Below are 18781 nucleotides of genomic sequence, written 5' to 3'. Positions count from 1 at the left end.
CAGCACCCACAAAAATTCAAGTTTTGTAAACCACATTAAAAGTGGACACAGGTCTGTGAGTATCACACGTAACTGAATTAGAACAGCTAAGCTCCTGCAGTGGCTGGGGAGAGACTGAAGCAGAAATATCTGAAAAATCAGAACTTCTACTTCCTAAAATATGAAGTCCCTGCTAGTCTGAGTTTGGGCTGGGGTTTTGTGCTGTTGTTGCTGATTTGCTTTGGGGTTTTCCCCTCACTTTGACGTGACCTTCATGGAATGGCAAACCCAGACTGAGCAGTGCCCCAGAAATGCTGTTTATCCACAGCCTGCAGGATTCCATCCAATTTCAGCTCAGGGATGACAGCTACAGCAGCCAAACACAATGCCAAATTCACTTTCAAACATTTCCCATACCTCTGCTGTGTAAGTTCCCCTGGAAAGGTCAGAGCAGAACTTCAGCAGCTCCAAGAAACGCGAAACCTCAGTGGTGGCACAAAGAGCCAAGGCAGCAATTCCGAGGTGATTCACAGCATCTGCTCCTGCTCCTTAATTGCTGCAGCCACGGAAACTCGTGCAGTTGCAATCTGGGGGTGCCAGCAGGGCAGAGCTGTGACTCAGGGCTGTAAACAGGGGAGGAGGCTATGGAGGAGTCACAGGGGTGGCTCTGACACAGGAGCAGCCCCTGGGTGTCTCTGAGCAGCTCTGTTCATGTGCAAAACCATGCCAGGAGTCGCTGGGATGGCTCTGACACAGGAGCAGCCCCTGGGTGTCTCTGAGCAGCTCTGTTCATGTGCAAAACCATGCCAGGAGTCGCTGGGATGGCTCTGACACAGGAGCAGCCCTTGGATCCCTCTGAGCAGCTCTGTTCATGTGCTAAACCATGCCAGGAGTCACTGGGGTGGCTCTGACACAGGAGCAGCCCCTGGACCCCTCTGAGCAGCTCTGTTCATGTGCTAAACCATGCCAGGAGTCGCTGGGATGGCTCTGACACAGGAGCAGCCCTTGGATCCCTCTGAGCAGCTCTGTTCATGTGCTAAACCATGCCAGGAGTCACAGGGGTGGCTCTGACACAGGAGCAGCCCCTGGACCCCTCTGAGCAGCTCTGTTCATGTGCTAAACCATGCCAGGAGTCGCTGGGGTGGCTCTGACACAGGAGCAGCCCCTGGGTGTCTCTGAGCAGCTCTGTTCATGTGCTAAACCATGCCAGGAGTCACTGGGGTGGCTCTGACACAGGAGCAGCCCCTGGGTGTCTCTGAGCAGCTCTGTTAGGTGCTCCATGCAAAACCAGCCATGAACCTCAATATAGAATGAATAGGTGGCAGATAGGAAGGGCAGTTTTATGCCCACGGTAAGCAGACAATTTCTTTTCAGAAGCTCTAAAAGCAATGTTTTTCTACAAGGAAAAAAAAATCTCTCCCATCAAATGGCACAGAGTAAGAACATGAGGTGGGATTGTTAAATCAATACGACTTTAGCACAGCACTGAGGGACGGAGGGAGGCCTTTGTCCCTGTCCCTTCTCCACAGCAAGGTGAAGGTCCAGTCACAGCCTGGAGCTCCTCCAGCAGGATCAGGGAAAGGAGCTTTTCCATTGCCCCTTTAGAGCCCAGGCCGTGCAAGGCTTATGGCACGTGTTTGCCCTCACATCTCGCTGGGCAAGGCTCTGCAGAGCAAAACCAGGGCCCAAACCAACCCCTCCTGTCTCTGTCTGCTGTTCCTCCAGTTCCTGAGCCATTTCCAGCTGTATTCCTGCAGTGCATGGAGGAAGAGCTGCTGCACAGGAGCCAGACAAGCTCCAGGGAGGCACGACCACCACAGGTGAGCAGCCCTGCCCAGGCTAAACACAACTTACTGCACTGAGCAAACTCACCCTCAGCCCTAGAAGCAAGGGAAAATAACAGATGGAGAGCAGCAGCCTGCAGGAACAGGGCAAGGAGAGGGAAAAGGGCTGGGTTTATAGCTTGGTGGGGTTTCTTTTGGTTTTACTTTGCCTTGTTTGTTGGGGAGGTGGCACGATTTACTTCTCCAGCTCCCTCTCATTGCAGCTGAGGTAATGAAAGGCTTGGGCTTTGGCAAAGATCCCCTCCTTAGCCATAAAAATAAAATAGAACTGTAATTAAACGTACCAGAAACAAAGCTAATCAAACTCAACAGTAACAAAGGGCAGCAGAAACACGTTCCCTGTATCAGATCTTCCTTGCTGGCCCAAAGCCCAGAGTTTTCATTACATTTTTTCCTTCCCCCCAGTTTCACAACGGCACTAAACAGCCCTGGCCCAGGATGCCTCAGCTTTACAAACTATTTGTAGGAGATCAGCTTTTCATGATCCAAAAACCCAGCATGTGGAAAGTGTTAAGTCTTTCATGTAGTAGAGGAGGTTCTTAAAACTTCTGCTGTTCAGCTCAGAACTCTTGGAGCTTCACAGCCCATTAGAGGTTTGTGAACCACAGAGAAGGGCAGAGCCAGCAAAATAAATCAGGAATTCCTGTGGGACGTCCTGGTGCTTTACACAAGAGGCACAAAGCAGGCCTGGGTCGAACACCAGCGAGGAGCTCTCAGATTGCAGCAGCAAGGGCTGGTTTACAACCTGGAACGTGCTCTCCTCTCTTTGAAGGGTCTGGAGGCATCCTGCAACATCACTGCTTGTGTCAGGGGCACTGCGGGGGAAAAGGAGCCCACAAAGTGTCTGGGGAGGGGAGGATCAGCCAAGAACAAACCATCTCACCACGGCAATAAAAGCACTGGCCAGCACCTTCTCCTTGCTGGACAGGAGTTTGGTAATGTAAAACAAACACCTTCTCTGTGCTGGACAGGAATTTGGTAATGTAAAACAAACACCTTTTCCTTGCTGGACAGGAGTTTGGTAATGTAAAACAAACACCTTTTCCTTGCTGGACAGGAGTTTGGTAATGTAAAACAAACACCTTTTCCTTGCTGGACAGGAGTTTGGTAATGTAAAACAAACACCTTCTCCTTGCTGGACAGGAGTTTGGTAATGTAAAACAAACACCTTTTCCTTGCTGGACAGGAGTTTGGTAATGTAAAACAAACACCTTCTCTGTGCTGGACAGGAGTTTGGTAATGTAAAACAAACACCTTCTCCTTGCTGGACAGGAGTTTGGTAATGTAAAACAAACACCTTTTCCTTGCTGGACAGGAGTTTGGTAATGTAAAACAAACACCTTTTCCTTGCTGGACAGGAGTTTGGTAATGTAAAACAAACACCTTTTCCTTGCTGGACAGGAGTTTGGTAATGTAAAACAAACACCTTCTCCTTGCTGGACAGGAGTTTGGTAATGTAAAACAAACACCTTCTCCTTGCTGGACAGGAGTTTGGTAATGTAAAACAAACACCTTCTCTGTGCTGGACAGGAGTTTGGTAATGTAAAACAAACACCTTCTCCTTGCTGGACAGGAGTTTGGTGGTGTCAAACAAACACCTTTTCCTCTCTGCACAGGAGTTTGGTGGTGTCAAACAAACAACCCTCCCTGCCAGTGCTGCTCATCCCAGTGACCAGGGTCAGGGAGATTTCCCAACCACAGCACGTCAGCAGCTGGGGTTTTGTCATCATTCCTGTAACACTCTGTCTGTTTTTTAAAGGCCCAAGTTCTCAAATACAGCAATTACCCTGAGAGCAGCTCCTTCACTTACAGCTGCCCTGCTCCAAAGTGTGCAAAGAAAAGGGCAATGGACAAACTTAACCTTGGAGGATCTGAATCAGAAGGAAACACCCCTGCCACCGTTCTGGGATTTAAAAAAGAGATGCAAGAAGCAGGAGGTTCTCTGTGGAGCCTGCTCTGATCACTCAGGGGTGCTGAGGCATCACCTGCACCCTCTCAGGCAGCCTGAAGCAGCAAGGGAAGAAGGAAGGCTGGAATGGTCCTGCAGGATTCAGCCCCTCCTGGCCCCAGGGAAAAGGCACCAACACCACAAACGGGGGATCCCAGCCCTGCAGGATCCTTATTCCTCGTGAGCAGGAGCAGGAAACCCAAAGCCTGAGCATTTCACAGCTTTTCCACATCCAGGGGACATTAATGCACCGCCTGGCAGGGAAAGGAGCCCCTCACATCCCATGCATCCATAAATCCACCCTGGTGCAGGTGTGCAGGGCTGGGGCTGACACTTACAGCCCTCCTGGCACCCTGCACAACAGAACAGCAACAGGAGAAGTTCACCCAAAACGACATCACCCTCACCTAGCGGTAATCACCAGCATCTTTATGTGCTGACAATCTGAATCCCATCACACTCCTCAGTGTTCTCCCCTCACATACAGACTGGAAAGGAAAAACAAAGCAAAAGCAAATGCAGCAGATTTCAGTGTGTGATGTTAAAATGTTTCTTCTGCTTACAGAGCCAGTTCTACCCACAAACTGCTTCACCTCCCCTATGGCACAGCCCCTATTGCAGCTCCCCATTCTCACTCTATTCCACCATCTCTGTAATTCCTGGAGCCTTCCTTGGCACGAAGAAAAAAACCAAGCAGCAAAAAACCCCCAGTAATCAAGCGCTGCTTCTTTTTTACAGCTGGTTGGAAACAAAACTGACAAAATGAGTGCATCTGTCTCCTGGAGTTGTTATTGTCTGCTCTCCCAGCTCCAGCAGCACACTGCAGGGTATTTGGGAGTGACTGATGTGCTGGGGCTGCTGTGGGGCCAGGGGAAGGCAGTGGGTGCTGTTCTTACAGGGGATCGGGCCAGGGGGTGATGCTGGGGAAGAATAAAGCTCATTCTGTGCTCTGCGGCACTGAGGCTCACTCTCAGCACACTTTATCCTCTGCCCACTGAGGGTTCTCCCGCGCACAGCCCTCTGCCCCGGCTGGGAACCCCACTCAGGGCAGGCACAGCTCCCTGGGTGTGCAAGGAACCAAACCTGCTCTGGCTCACCACAGCCTGAGCTCTGGGTTTATTGACTCCTTGAGCTCCAAAACTCAAAGCAAGCTAAGCTGCTGCACAGCTCCCGGAGCTGCAATCTGTGTCTCACACACTGCAAACACCCACGGAGAGCAGCACACACACACAGGATTACCTGCACTGTTTCCCTCCTGAGCCATTCCCAAAGCCATTCCCAGGCAGGATTACACACGTGCATCTCCTGCATTAGCACTGCCCTGGCACAGGATGTCCCACAATCAGCACTGCCTCATTTCTGCCTTTCTGAAAGCCATTTTCAAGCTTTAAAGCTCATACTTTATTTACTCTTTGAGCTCCAAGCAAGCTAAGCTGCTGCACAGCTCCTGGAGCTGCAATCTGTGTCTCACACACGGCAAACACCCACGGAGAGCAGCACACACACAGCATTACCTGCACTGTTCCCCTCCTGAGCCATCCCCAGGCAGGATTACACACGTGCATCTCCTGCAGGAGTCACCTGCATTTTAAACATTAGCACTGCCCTGGGACAGGATGTCCCACAGTCAGCACTGCCTCATTTCTGCCTTTCTGAAAGCCATTTCCAAGCTCTAGAGCTCATCCTCAGTCAGTGGAGCAAACTCCACAAGGCTTTGATGCACGGCAGCCGTGGAGAAGTCTGGCCAGGCTGGGACACTCAACCATGAAAACAAACGGCACAAATCCTTTACCAGCCACCTATTTTATGTACCTGCAACTCACAGGACCTCGGGGTTCATGTCTGAGTATTTGATACCATCTGACAACTGCCAGGGAAGAGAAAAAGCTGCTGGTTTTTCTCACAGGGAAAGAAAACACAGAATAAATATACAGCTGTTGATGAACAAAAGCATTTTAACCAGTCACACATACCCTTCAGCACAGATGCAACAGGGAATTCACAATAGGAAAATAAACAAACTGAAATTCCTTAGGATGGTGAATTATAAACAGAAAGTGAGGAAAATGCAGTGGAACAGAGTCTGAGGAGCAGCATTGTGTTCTCTCAGTGGCTGAGGAAGGCTCAGACAATATTGGATCAATTACCCAAATAATCTTGGCTTGTATCTCTGACTACAGACTTTTCCCTACAAAGCAGAAATTGTCCTTCCTGGCTCCCTGACAGAGCTCGATGCAATTGCCTAATGGCCCTCTTTTACTTGCAACAATATTTTACTCCTACCTACCTCTAAACCTTCAGAGAAAAATAAACAATGAGATCCAATCTTGTAATGTAAAATAATAAAAAAAAGCCACTGGAGTGCAGAGCTGATTTATTGCCCATGCTAAAGTCAATTCTAGAGTCCAGCTGGCACACTGAACACACCTTCTGCTTTAATGCTCTCCATCTAGGAGGGTTTCTTAGGAACAAAGTCAAATAAGCAGCTCATTTTTTGAGCTGATGACGCTCTAAATTACCTTTGGCGTACAAAAGTAAAACGATACAATTGAAAATTAATCCTCTTATTGTCTTAGGAGAACGCTTAAGAGATTTAAAACAAAAACAATAAAAACAAAGCAGATTTCAGGTACTTCCTTTCTTTGGTTTTGTCTGCTTCAGCTGCAACTGAGACAGGCAGGTTTGGGAAAGGGTATTTTGGTCTTTGCAAGCTGGAGCCAGTCCTTAATCAATCATTAATCAATGAGCACACACGTGGCACTGGCCAGGGGAAAGGGTTGCTGAGAGTCAGGTAAGATGCACCTCCAGGAGATGGGAATTCACTCAGGGAACTGAAATAAAGGAACACACATGTGTGTGCACCTCCAGGAGATGGGAATTCACTCAGGGAACTGAAATAAAGGAACACATATGTGTGTGAGCACCTCCAGGAGATGGGAATTCACTCAGGGAACTGAAATAAAGGAACACACATGTGTGTGCACCTCCAGGAGATGGGAATTCACTCAGGGATACACTCAGGGAACTGACATAAAGGAACACATATGTGTGTGAGCACCTCCAGGAGATGGGAATTCTCTCAGGGAACTGACATAAAGGAACACATATGTGTGTGCACCTCCAGGAGATGGGAATTCTCTCAGGGAGCTGGACTAAAGGAACCCAGGTGTGTGGGAATTCTGCCTGCCAGGAGCTGTGCTCACCTGAACACCTGCAATCCCCCCAGAGATGAACAAAGACACCATGCTGTGTGTGAGTTAAACCTTTACGTCTCTTTAAAGGCCTTTCCAAACCTCCTGGTTTATTATCCAATAAAGTTATGACATTTGCAATAGGTTTAACACTTAAACTTCTGAAAACAAACCAGAGCACACGCACTGAACATCCCTCTGCAAACAGCCTCCAGCTCAGAGGCACTGAAATTCAGGATATCTCCATCTGAGCCCAGCTGCATTCCTTGGCTCCTGGCGAGCAGCACCCAGGGCCTGGCTGCAGCTGCCTCACCTGGAGCCCAGCACCAGCCCAGGGCTCCTCCTCCCTCAGCTGAGACTGCTCACAAAAACAGGAAAATGAAAAAACAAAAAAAAGGCAGCAGGCTCCCTCCACCAGAGTTTGTTATGCAAATGGCTCGGTGGTTTCACTTGCACAGGAAAAGCAGCTGCTGCCTCTGCCCCTTTCGCTACCTGGAGCCAAGCCCAGGAGGATTTTGCTGTGGCACAGAGAAGTCTCAGGCTCTCAGGTGAGATAACCTGGGGCAGGTGAAGCCCACGAGGGCCTGGGTGAACAGAGCAGCGCCCTGTGCTGCAGTGGCCACGCTCTGGAGGCAGCAGCAGCACAGAGCAGATGAAATGAGAAGGAGCAGGGGCTGTTTATGTTGGCACTCGCTTCAAACTCTAATGGAAAATTTCAGCTCTGGCTGCATCCAGGCTAGGACAAGTTATTAAAGAAAAAGGTTCAGCTTTCAAACAGAAAAGGCTTCCACAGCTTGTCCCTCTCTGAACAGCAAAGACAAGCAGGAAATAATGTGCCTTGACTGCAGTGTATTAATATTCCATCATTGGGGGAATATGGCCTCAAATAAAGCAGATTTCCTTGGGGACAGCGGGCAGGGATAGAGCCCATGCCACAGCTCCTGCTACAAACACGGCTCACCACTAAATGCAAATATTAAAAAGCCAATGTAGGGCTAAGTAATCGCTTTATACCAACAGACCACGAGATATTCATCTAATTATCCCCCTGCTTTGATCAAAGGCACTCTGCTATTTGAACAATCGTGTCGAGGGAGCAGCTCTACCTCTCAGATGCTCGGGAGAGCCTTGCACAAACATTCCTGGGGCTCTGGCTGCCATCAGGAGTGCCACGGGGAGGGGACAGACACCTTGCCAGCCTGCACATATGGCAACTGCACTGACCTTTCAGCTGCTCCACGTTTGCACTATATTTAAGTGCTACTCAGGAAGCCAATATTGTGTATTATGTAACACGAGATTAAGCATTAATGAGGCAAGAATAAAATTGTTTATCTAAACCCCAATCTAAAATTAAACAGAAGTTTATGCTGAAAGCTCACACTGCACTCGTTCTGCCTCCCAACACTACCAGAGCACAGCTTATTTAGTCTCTGAGGTAAGTCCCAGCAGCATTTAATTTGAAGAGGAAGATTTTACTATCAGAAGAGAGACCATTTTTCCTAAAGAAATGATGCATATTTAGCTCTTCTGTGCATAAATACAGCACACTGCAGGTATTTCAGTGTCAGGAAACAGCCAATATTCATAACTCCTGTTTACACTGTGCTTCAGAGCTAAATAAAGGAGCATCCACCCAGAGGCAAGATCTTTGGATTGCACTCTGTCACCCCCTGCTCAGCAGCCAAACCCAGAATCACACACACCACAGATACCTATGTGCTCAGCGGGGAAATTCAACCCAAAATTAGAGTCTGGAGTCCGTGTGCCTGCACAAAGAGCCAGTGTCCTGCTGCTCCTGCCTCCCTGCAGGGCCGGGGGGGAGCACAGAGGGGCACGGGGACCTCGCCCACAGCCCTGGGCCAGGGGCTGTCCCTGGGACACAGGAGCCCCTGCAGAGGGGGCAATGTCCCAGGGCTGTCACCCTGCAGAGCCCACAATGTCCCAGGGCTGTCACCCTGCAGAGCCCACAATGTCCCAGGGCTGTCACCCAGAGCCTCAGAATGTCCCAGGGCTGTCAGTCACCCTGCAGAGCCCAGAACCTCCCCAGAGCTGTCACCCTGCAGAGCCCACAATGTCCCAGGGCTGTCACCCTGCAGAGGGGGCAATGTCCCAGGGCTGTCAGTCACCCTGCAGAGCCCACAATGTCCCAGGGCTGTCACCCTGCAGAGCCCACAATGTCCCAGGGCTGTCAGTCACCCTGCAGAGCCCACAATGTCCCAGGGCTGTCACCCAGAGCCTCAGAATGTCCCAGAGCTGTCACCCTGCAGAGCCCACAATGTCCCAGAGCTGTCACCCTGCAGAGCCCACAATGTCCCAGGGCTGTCACCCTGCAGAGCCCACAATGTCCCAGGGCTGTCAGTCACCCTGCAGAGCCCACAATGTCCCAGGGCTGTCAGTCACCCTGCAGAGCCCACAATGTCCCAGAGCTGTCAGTCACCCTGCAGAGCCCACAATGTCCCAGGGCTGTCACCCTGCAGAGCCCACAATGTCCCAGGGCTGTCACCCTGCAGAGCCCACAATGTCCCAGAGCTGTCACCCTGCAGAGCCCACAATGTCCCAAGGCTGTCACCCTGCAGAGCCCACAATGTCCCAGGGCTGTCAGTCACCCTGCAGAGCCCACAATGTCCCAGGGCTGTCACCCAGAGCCTCAGAATGTCCCAGAGCTGTCACCCTGCAGAGCCCACAATGTCCCAGAGCTGTCACCCTGCAGAGCCCACAATGTCCCAGGGCTGTCAGTCACCCTGCAGAGCCCACAATGTCCCAGGGCTGTCACCCTGCAGAGCCCACAATGTCCCAGAGCTGTCACCCAGAGCCTCAGAATGTCCCAGAGCTGTCACCCTGCAGAGCCCACAATGTCCCAGGGCTGTCAGTCACCCTGCAGAGCCCACAATGTCCCAGGGCTGTCACCCAGAGCCTCAGAATGTCCCAGAGCTGTCACCCTGCAGAGCCCACAATGTCCCAGGGCTGTCAGTCACCCTGCAGAGCCCACAATGTCCCAGGGCTGTCACCCTGCAGAGCCCACAATGTCCCAGGGCTGTCAGTCACCCTGCAGAGCCCACAATGTCCCAGGGCTGTCAGTCACCCTGCAGAGCCCACAATGTCCCAGGGCTGTCACCCTGCAGAGCCCACAATGTCCCAGAGCTGTCAGTCACCCTGCAGAGCCCACAATGTCCCAGGGCTGTCACCCAGCTCCCAGGAGAGCCCAGAGTGCTCAGGCCCATCCCCAGGAGGGACAAGGTGGCTCCAGGATCTCAATTCAGCCGCAGCAAAGGCCATGGCAGCGTGGCAGGGTGACAGGACACCCCTCCTGCACCTAGCAAAGGGACAGTCACACACACCCCACTTCTGGGGCACTGCTCAGACACCCCCCCTGCCCAGAAGGCCAGGAGAACAATCCTGACCCTGCTGGGACAGCTCACACAAACTGCAAGGGCAGCCTGTGCTAAGGGAGAGCCAGCCCTGGGTCCCAGCAAGGTGACACCAGGACCTGTCCCAGCAAGGTGACACCAGGACCTGGCACCTCCTGCTCCCGCTCCATGCCCTGTTTGCATTCACCTCCTGCACCAAGCCAGCACAGCGGCAAGCTGCTCCCAGGAACACAAGCCCCAACCTTGGAGGCATTTAAGTGCCTTTATCTCAGGCCTATCACAATGCCGGTGCTTCTAAAACTCTCCAATTCAAGTAGCTCAGTGTAATCACGTAAAGAATTCAGAGCAGAATGTTAAATACTCGGAAAATCCTGTATTATCACCAAGTTTTAGCAAATTATCCCAAAATGGGTGGATGGGAGGGGAATTAAAGCACATTTAAAGCCAAAGCAGACAGTTAAGGAAACTGCTGCCAGCTGTGCACCTTTCATTCTCACAACATGGGAATTTAAATGAAAGTAATTATTGAAAACTGTTCATGCCACTGAAAAGTCTCCAAAATTCACTTCTTCCCATGAAGAGCAATCACAAGTGCTGCCAGGCAGGAACCCAAGGGGAGCAGGGCAGTTCATCCCTGCAGCCAAGGGAAACCAGCCAGGGAAGATAAAAGGAAAAAAGCTGCATGGAAATAGAGGAGAAGGGGCATTTCAGACAGGTCAGAGGAAACCCAAGGCAGTTCCAGGAGTTTCATTAAAAATCCCTTGGCTCAGGTACACGGATGCACTTTTCCTCCAGGTTAGCCCTGATCCTGCATTAAAGCAGCACCTCCCTCGATCCATTGCAGTAATTCTGGGAACCCCCTCCTGGACATAAACATGGAAATAAACTGGAAATGTGAAATAAACCAGCCGAGTGCAGACCCAAACAAACACACCTTTGATATGGAATAGACATTCTCTTTCATAAAGCTTTTTTCTTGAGTATTATCATTTAGAAGAAATAATTAAAAACGGTTGAAAAACGATGTTAAACTAGTTAAAACACACTGATTTACACAGGGTTTTCTCAGAAGGTATTGCACACTGACCGTGGAGGGGGAAAGCAAGGCACAACTGAAATAGGACATTCCTCAGTACAGCATGGCCTGATTCCCATCCCACAGGGCCACGTTACACCTTCCCAGAGCCCACAAGAAATCCAGTGTCATGTTCACATCCTCATTTCCTGCACAGCAGCCTCAGCTTGGTTCAACATGGAACAACATGAAACAGGCCTGGTCTCTGCAAGAATTCCCTGTTTCTGTTGCATTCCTTTTCTCCCACTGTTTCCAGGTTCAGGGAGAATTTCCCCCAGTGAGGGGTCTGGGAAAGGACAAATTTACAGAAACCATGGTAATAAGGAGATTTAACTTTTAGTGGGGATTGCTGAGACAAAATCCCTGGGTCCCCTCCCCAAACCTTCAGTGACCAGAGGGAAAACTCTGAATAAATCAGATGTCCAAGAGCCATTGGGGCAAGTCACTGCAAGAATGTCCCTGACACATCTTTAAGCACCTGCAAGTTGCTTTAGTATCCATTTAACAACTTTTTACAGTTGTATTAGTTATTCATTATCCATTAGTATCCATTAAACAACTTTTTAGAGTTTCACTGATGTTAATATGGAGGCTGAACAGAGAATAAAGCCTTTTTCTGGTGTTTCTGGAATTGCTACAGGGTTACTGCACACTGCAACAGAAAAATGGCAGGCAAAGTATCTGAAATTATTCTGGCGATGAAAAAATGCAGACAGATTAATCCCACAGCCTTGTCATTTACATTACTCATTATTCCACTTTAAGGAACAGAAGCAAAACTGTACAGTCAAATATTTACTGCAGCCTTTATGCTGCAATCTCTTCCTACAGCAGAAGGGCTGTAAATTCTGGCTGGAAAAGATTGGGAATTAAAGAAAGCAGAAGCGAGGCCTGTGGGCAAAAATAGGAAGCAGAGATTATAAACAACCCGTGGTGGGTCAAAGGTTATTTGTAGATCAGTTACCACAGGGGCTAAAAAAACCCCTGGGCCCAAACCCATCAACTGATACTTCCCACAGCTCAGACTTAATATTTAGTCTTCTCTGCAGTAAAAAATTACACCTAATGAAACAAAAATATAACACTTGAAAAACGAGAGCTTCTGTGAGCTTTAACACCCCTTGCAAAACTTTTACAGAAACCCCAAGGCCAATATCCAAGCTCCAATGTAGGAAGTTAAGCAGCACACAACAGGGGCAGGCACCTGCCCCAAACTCTCCAGTTTTCAGGGCTTTTCTTTCCTCCCCCCTGCAAAATGTTTTTCTCCATCACAAAAAAAACCCAAACAAACACATTTCATATTTAAAATATACATTTCCATTTATAAAGACACAATATACTTCAGAGCTGCTGTAATTCAAACTCAGAAGAGCACTTTTGCCCCTCAGCAACTTTACCACCAGCAGAATTAATTTCTAAAAGCAAACACTGATTTGTTCTAGACCCATTCTGGGAGATATTCTGGAGGAAAGAGGAAAGGCACGGTATGTGTAGGTTTGAAGGATGCTGATAAGATCCACACTATCCCAGCATTCCCTCCCAGCTGTCACCTTTCCAGGCCTCCACACCTCAAAATCCAACAGGATCCTCGAGTCCACCAGGGCTGGAGCAGTCATCTGAGTTTCCTTTCTCAGCAGGATGAGCGAACTCGTAATTGTCTCATCCTCCCCTTCCTTTTCAACTCGCACAGTGTTACTATTTACCACCCAGAGATTTGTGCTATCACAGCACTGTCTCACAGGAACCTCGGGGAGGAGAATGGAGCCATCCCACAGAAACTGAGAGCTTTTTAAATATCATTACAGCCACGCTCTCCCCCAGCGCACATCCAGCCTGCACACCTACACAAGTCTGAGCGCTCCGTGACGCTCCAAACCCCTGACACGCTGCTAGAAACCAGCCCAGCTCCATTTGCACGGAGCTGCCTCCCTGCTGAACCCGGCACAAAACCGAAAGCGCTTCCCAAAGGCCGGAGGGCACCTGCAGGACAGAGCCCGAGGCTCTCTGGGGCAAACGGCAAAGGGAGCGGGGCTTCCCACGGCTCCCAATCTCCCGGGCAGGGTTTGGGGTGCAGGGACAGGGTTACATAACCCTGACAACACCGGGACACGGATCCAGCTGGGGAAGGGTTAAGCAGAGCCGGCGCGGTGCGGGTCACAGCAGACCCCGATCCCATCAGATGCTGCTCTGGTTTAGCTTTTCTTTATTTACCCGATGCCACTCGAGCCCCACCGGGTGACACAAAATGTATTATCCCGCCGTAATGTCAGAATTTAAAATTAGATTCGCTCTCCATAAATACACTTCAGCCAGGCTCAGTGGCTCCGTCCAGCCATGACGATTATTTTATGTAACATCTTTCACAGCCCAAGACCTAAAAACTGCACTAAAAACCGGCAGCTGCCTTGCCTGGCTGAGGATTTCTCTTCCGTTTATCTGAGGAGAATTCGGGGTAAAAAGGAAAGACTTTCGCAAGATCAAACAGCGAAGCAGCGAGAGAAAAAGCCAATTACATAAAGTCCAAATGTACTTACGGTCTCCTTATTGGGAAGCAACTCCTTTCGGATTCTGAAGAAGTTCTTGCCGTACTGCCTCAACCCCTTAATAAACCGTTTCTGTGATAAAAGATAACAAAAACAGCGTGTCAGCAGCAGCAAAAAAAAATGTTTTAAAAAAAAATATTAAAAAAATCCCCCAAACGGCGGCGGTGAATCGGCGCCGGGAGCCCGGGGAAGCGAACGCACCTACAGGGCTGCGAACGGGGGAAAGGACTCGGGAAAGACACCGAAAATCCCCAGCCGCATTCCCTCCTTCCGCCGCCAAGTTCGGCGCTCGGAGCTCCGCCGGAGCCGGGGCTGGAGCCGGGGCCGCTCGGAGCTCCGCCGGAGCCGGGGCCGGGCAGAGCGCGGCGCGGGGCTCGGGGCAGGTGCCGCAGGGGTTAAAGGCTCGCAGCCCCCGCGTTCCTCGGCGGGGCTCGCTGGGGCCGGGGCCGGCGGCGGGGCCGGGCGCGGAGCGGAGCCGAGCCCCGGAGCAGCCGCGCAGGGCCGGGCGGAGGCGGCGGCGCCCAGCGTGTGATGGCGGCGGGGCTGGGCGGGCGGCTCCGCGGGGCGCGCCGCAAAAGGCGGCCTGGATCGCCGGCCCCCCTCAGCCCCGGGCCCGGCACCGCCGCCGCCTCCTCCGCCCGCCGGGCTCGGCCCCGACACCGACACCGCCCCCGGCAGCCCCGGCAGCGGCCGCCGCCCGGCCCCGGCAGCCGCCAGCGCCGAGCGGCCGCGACGCCGCTCCCTGCTCGCTCCTGCTCGTCCTCTCTCCTTCCTTCTCGTTCTCTCTCCCTACCGCTCGTCCTCGTCCTCTCCTGGCCCCTTCCCCCGGTCCAGCCGCGGCCGGGGGGCTCCAGCCCTGCCCGCGGCCTCTCCCGGCCCCGGCACATCCCCATAGGAGCCAGCAGCGATGTAAGGCTGGACAAAGTGCCTCTCTCTGTTCTAGAGAAGGACTTCTTCCTTCTCTGTAAACACCGAAATAAAAAGGCTTTCTCCTTTCCTATCAACAGCGTACGTGGGTATAAACAACAAGCAAATAGCAAATTTCTGTCTGCAAAACCGATAGGGGATGGTGAGTATGTGGGCCCTACTATTCCAGGGAAAGGAGGGAAATGAGAATTCATAATTCCCTAAAAAGAAACAAGCAAAAAAATAAAAGGCATTTTCCTTTGCTATAAACACTGTGTACGGCTATAAACAACGAGTAAATAACAAATTCTGTCTGCAAAAAAGATAATGGATGCTGAGTACGTGGGCCCTGCTATTCCAGGGAAGGGAGGGAGGTGAGATGTTAAAATCCCCTAGAGAGAAACGCACCCCAAGTTGGGTTAATGTATTTTGGATCACATCTTTTTGCAAACGTCTGCTGGAAGGAGGTGGGCAGGGATCAGAGGCTTCCATGAGGGCATGAGGACTCCCAAAAAGGTGAATTCTCTGCTCAAACGGAGCTCTCAGCTCCCAGCCCAGGAAAGAGCCTCTCTGGAGCCTCCGGGATCCTGCAGGTTTGCTCACACAGGGATCTATCCTCACCTAACCCTGACCCTCAGAACCAGCACGACTGCAGAGTTCGCCAGGAACGTGCCCGGGGCCACGGAGACGGGAATTAAGCAGCGCTTGTAAAGGCTTGGAGATTACAGTGTGAGATTTACTCATCCCCACCTGCTCCTTCCCGACAGCCCACACAGCACCCCGCAGTGCAGCGCTCAGGGGTGCCCGAGCTCCCAAACACGGGAGGTTTTACTGCCTGCCCCACACACAGGCACGAGTCACCCAGGTACGTGCAGAGCAGGATGCTGAGTGCCACAGCTGTCCCCAGTGCACTCACGCTCATTTTTACCAGGTGAAGCTTCCCAAGGAATTCTCATTGATGCCGGGGTGGGTGGGTGGGTCACTGCCCTGGCACCGCAAACCTCTGGCTGGTGCTCTGGGCAAGAGAGGGTGGCAGCAGCAGTGACAAACAGCCCAAACCACTCCCAGCATCCCGGGGAGCAGTGCAATTCCTGTCTGCAGGAATTCAACAGCTAAATGGGGAAACGTGGAAAGGCAGGCACTGCTTACAATGAGAACAACCAATTCCTGTCCCTTATTTTGCCCGAGACTTACTACGGTGCACTTGAATTCTTAGGCAACCATTGAATTATTTCTTAAGATTCCTTTTAACCAAACTACGTTATATTTGGGTTGTGTTGTGATTCAGCTCTATTAATAAAACCTGTGACAAACTGTTTTCCTTTGACCCCATGGGATGTCACAAGTCCCTGCTGGAAATGCAAGCCTAGCACGGAGCCCATCAGAATAACAGAATTCAGGGACCTTGAATGCTGCTCCAAATTTCCACGTAGGAATGGAGTCAATCCTTCTGCCCAATTCTGCTGTTAATCACCTTTATTGATGTACAGAACTACCCCTGGGCCACTGAGAGATACCCAACTCTAAAGGAGCTTTGTGCCCCTTGGAAAGGCAAGAGAGAGACACTTCTTAATATACAAATAACAGCAAAGCACACAAAAAATAATTTCAGAAGCTCAGACAGAAATTCTAGAGCTTAATAATACTTTTTAGAAAACAATTTTCAGATTTTCCTTTCTATTCTAGACTTCAATTAATTCAGGAATCATGGTGCATTCTCCCTGCAGCAAGAACAGGACTTTTCTCCAAGTCAAGCCCAACAGAGACCTCAAAATGGCTTTAAACAAAGCAGAACAAAATAGCTGCACACCAGATCAGAGGTGACCTGTTGCTCCCACAGAGCAGAGTGCCTGACACTGACTGAATTTGCTCTGCCGTGCACAGATGACATGCACCAGTGCTGCAGGAGATGCTGCACTGCTCACAGGAGGCATCTGAGAGCGACAGCTGCCAAGCTAAAATAGCCTCAAACACAGGCTGAGGCTCAGGCCCATGGATAAGTTTGGGTAAGAAGTGGCTCTGGAGCACAATGGTTTCATTTTCACAAGTACATAATTTGGATTTTGAGGACAAACATTTCAATTTCAGCACTTCTGTTTAACTTTAAAAGATTGCTTATGACAGGATTCTGTCAGCATTATTGTTTGTGCCGCTCACTGAAGACAAACTGTGCCACAATTAACGAAGTGCTGTGGGTAACGAAGCAGCTTCAGGAAATCCCAGGGCCTGTGGGGCAGCCAGGGCTGACAGACACAGCTCAGTTTTATGGGGTGGTTTCCATGGCTATTGACCAGCCCCAGCACGAGGCCTCCTCCTGCCATTTGATAATTTGATGAAATGCATCAGATGCTGCAGCATCCTGCGTGTCACAGGAGCTATAAATAACCAGGGCAGAACAAGGAACAAGCGTGTTAATGTCTGCCTGCTGCTGCCTGCAGGTCCCTGCTTCACCCTGAGGAACAAACAGGACCCACAGAGCCTTGCAGGTCCCTGTTTCACCCTGAGGAATAAACCTCCTGAAATATCCACAGAACCTTGCAGGCCCCTGTTTCACCCTGAGGAACAAAGAGGACACACAGAGCCTTGCAGGCCCCTGTTTCATACCAAGGAATAAACCTCCTGAAATATCCACAGAGCCTTGCAGGCCCCTGTTTCATACCAAGGAATAAACCTCCTGAAATATCCACAGAACCTTGCAGGCCCCTGTTTCATACCAAGGAATAAACAGGATCCACAGAGCCTTGCAGGCCCCTGTTTCACCCTGAGGAATAAACCTCCTGAAATATCCACAGAGCCTTGCAGGTCCCTGTTTCACCCTGAGGAATAAACCTCCTGAAATATCCACAGAACCTTGCAGGCCCCTGTTTCATACCAAGGAATAAACCTCCTGAAATATCCACAGAGCCTTGCAGGCCCCTGTTTCATACCTAGGAATAAACAGGACCCACAGAGCCTTGCAGGCCCCTGTTTCACCCTGAGGAACAAACAGGACCCACAGAGCCTTGCAGGCCCCTGTTTCATACCAAGGAATAAACAGGATCCACAGAGCCTTGCAGGCCCCTGTTTCACCCTGAGGAACAAACCTCCTGAAATATCCACAGAACCTTGCAGGCCCCTGTTTCACCCTGAGGAACAAAGAGGACACACAGAGCCTTGCAGGCCCCTGTTTCATCCCTCCTGACAAGACCCACAGAGCCACTCTGTGCCTGGCAGAGCTCAGCTGGCACCTTTGGCACGGGGCTGGCAGTGCCAGCCTGAGCTCCTGCGTCAGGGCTTCCATCATCCCCATCATCCAGCCTGGCAGGAGGAGCTGCCTGCTGCAAACCCTGTGTGCTCCTCCACCCCAAAACCCCAAAGAAAGCTGCTGCTGAAAGGGTGCACCAGTGACATCCACTGCAAAAACAACCACCAGCATGCTCAGTCAACTCCCAGCTGAGGATTTCCACCTGAAACCTTCAGAAAGGCAGCACAGCTCTGATGAACCTGCAGATCCATTAACGTGTCCCTTCTGACGTGGTGCTGCAATCCAGCTCGGAGCTCATTGTTTTCTCTAAGAAATTCCATGTGCTGCTTCATTCCCTCCCTATGATTTCCACCTGGTTAATGAGTGAAGAGCGTTGTGTAATGCAAAACATTTACACACAGGGCCTCTCCTGATCTTTCTCAATCCAGGAAATGAGGATTTTATTTCTCAATCTTTCTAATAAAAAACAAAATCAAATCACCTCTTTAGACCATGTCCAAGAACAGTAAGTTCTCCTCTCAACCTTTTCCTTAATTCTAAGCAAATAAAATGGGAGATTTTGCTGTTATGAAAGCAGTAAGTTTAGTGCATGTCTGGAAAGGCCAGGCTGTCCAGGCAGATGCCAATGGAAGTTGTCACCACCCTCCATATTTAATATGCATTTTAAAGTTTTATAATAA

At 50.6% G+C, this 18781-nt stretch overlaps 1 protein-coding gene across 4 annotated transcripts in view; it reads right to left on the bottom strand.

The window, feature by feature from the left end:
* The window catches only part of RERE (arginine-glutamic acid dipeptide repeats), a 175261-nt gene that overhangs the window by 28052 nt on the left and 128428 nt on the right, over positions 1-18781 (bottom strand). For all 4 annotated transcript variants that reach the window (XM_054292111.1, XM_054292112.1, XM_054292113.1 and 1 more), the window contains one exon: positions 13943-14023. In XM_054292111.1, the coding sequence (XP_054148086.1) occupies positions 13943-14023 (81 nt within the window). The remainder of the gene's footprint in view (positions 1-13942; positions 14024-18781) is intronic.

Source organism: Melozone crissalis, unplaced genomic scaffold, assembly GCF_028551555.1.
Source record: "Melozone crissalis strain CALT ecotype California unplaced genomic scaffold, PUWL_Pcris_2 ptg000107l_1, whole genome shotgun sequence".
NCBI lineage: Eukaryota > Metazoa > Chordata > Aves > Passeriformes > Passerellidae > Melozone > Melozone crissalis.
This window is presented reverse-complemented; position numbering and strand designations above follow the sequence as displayed.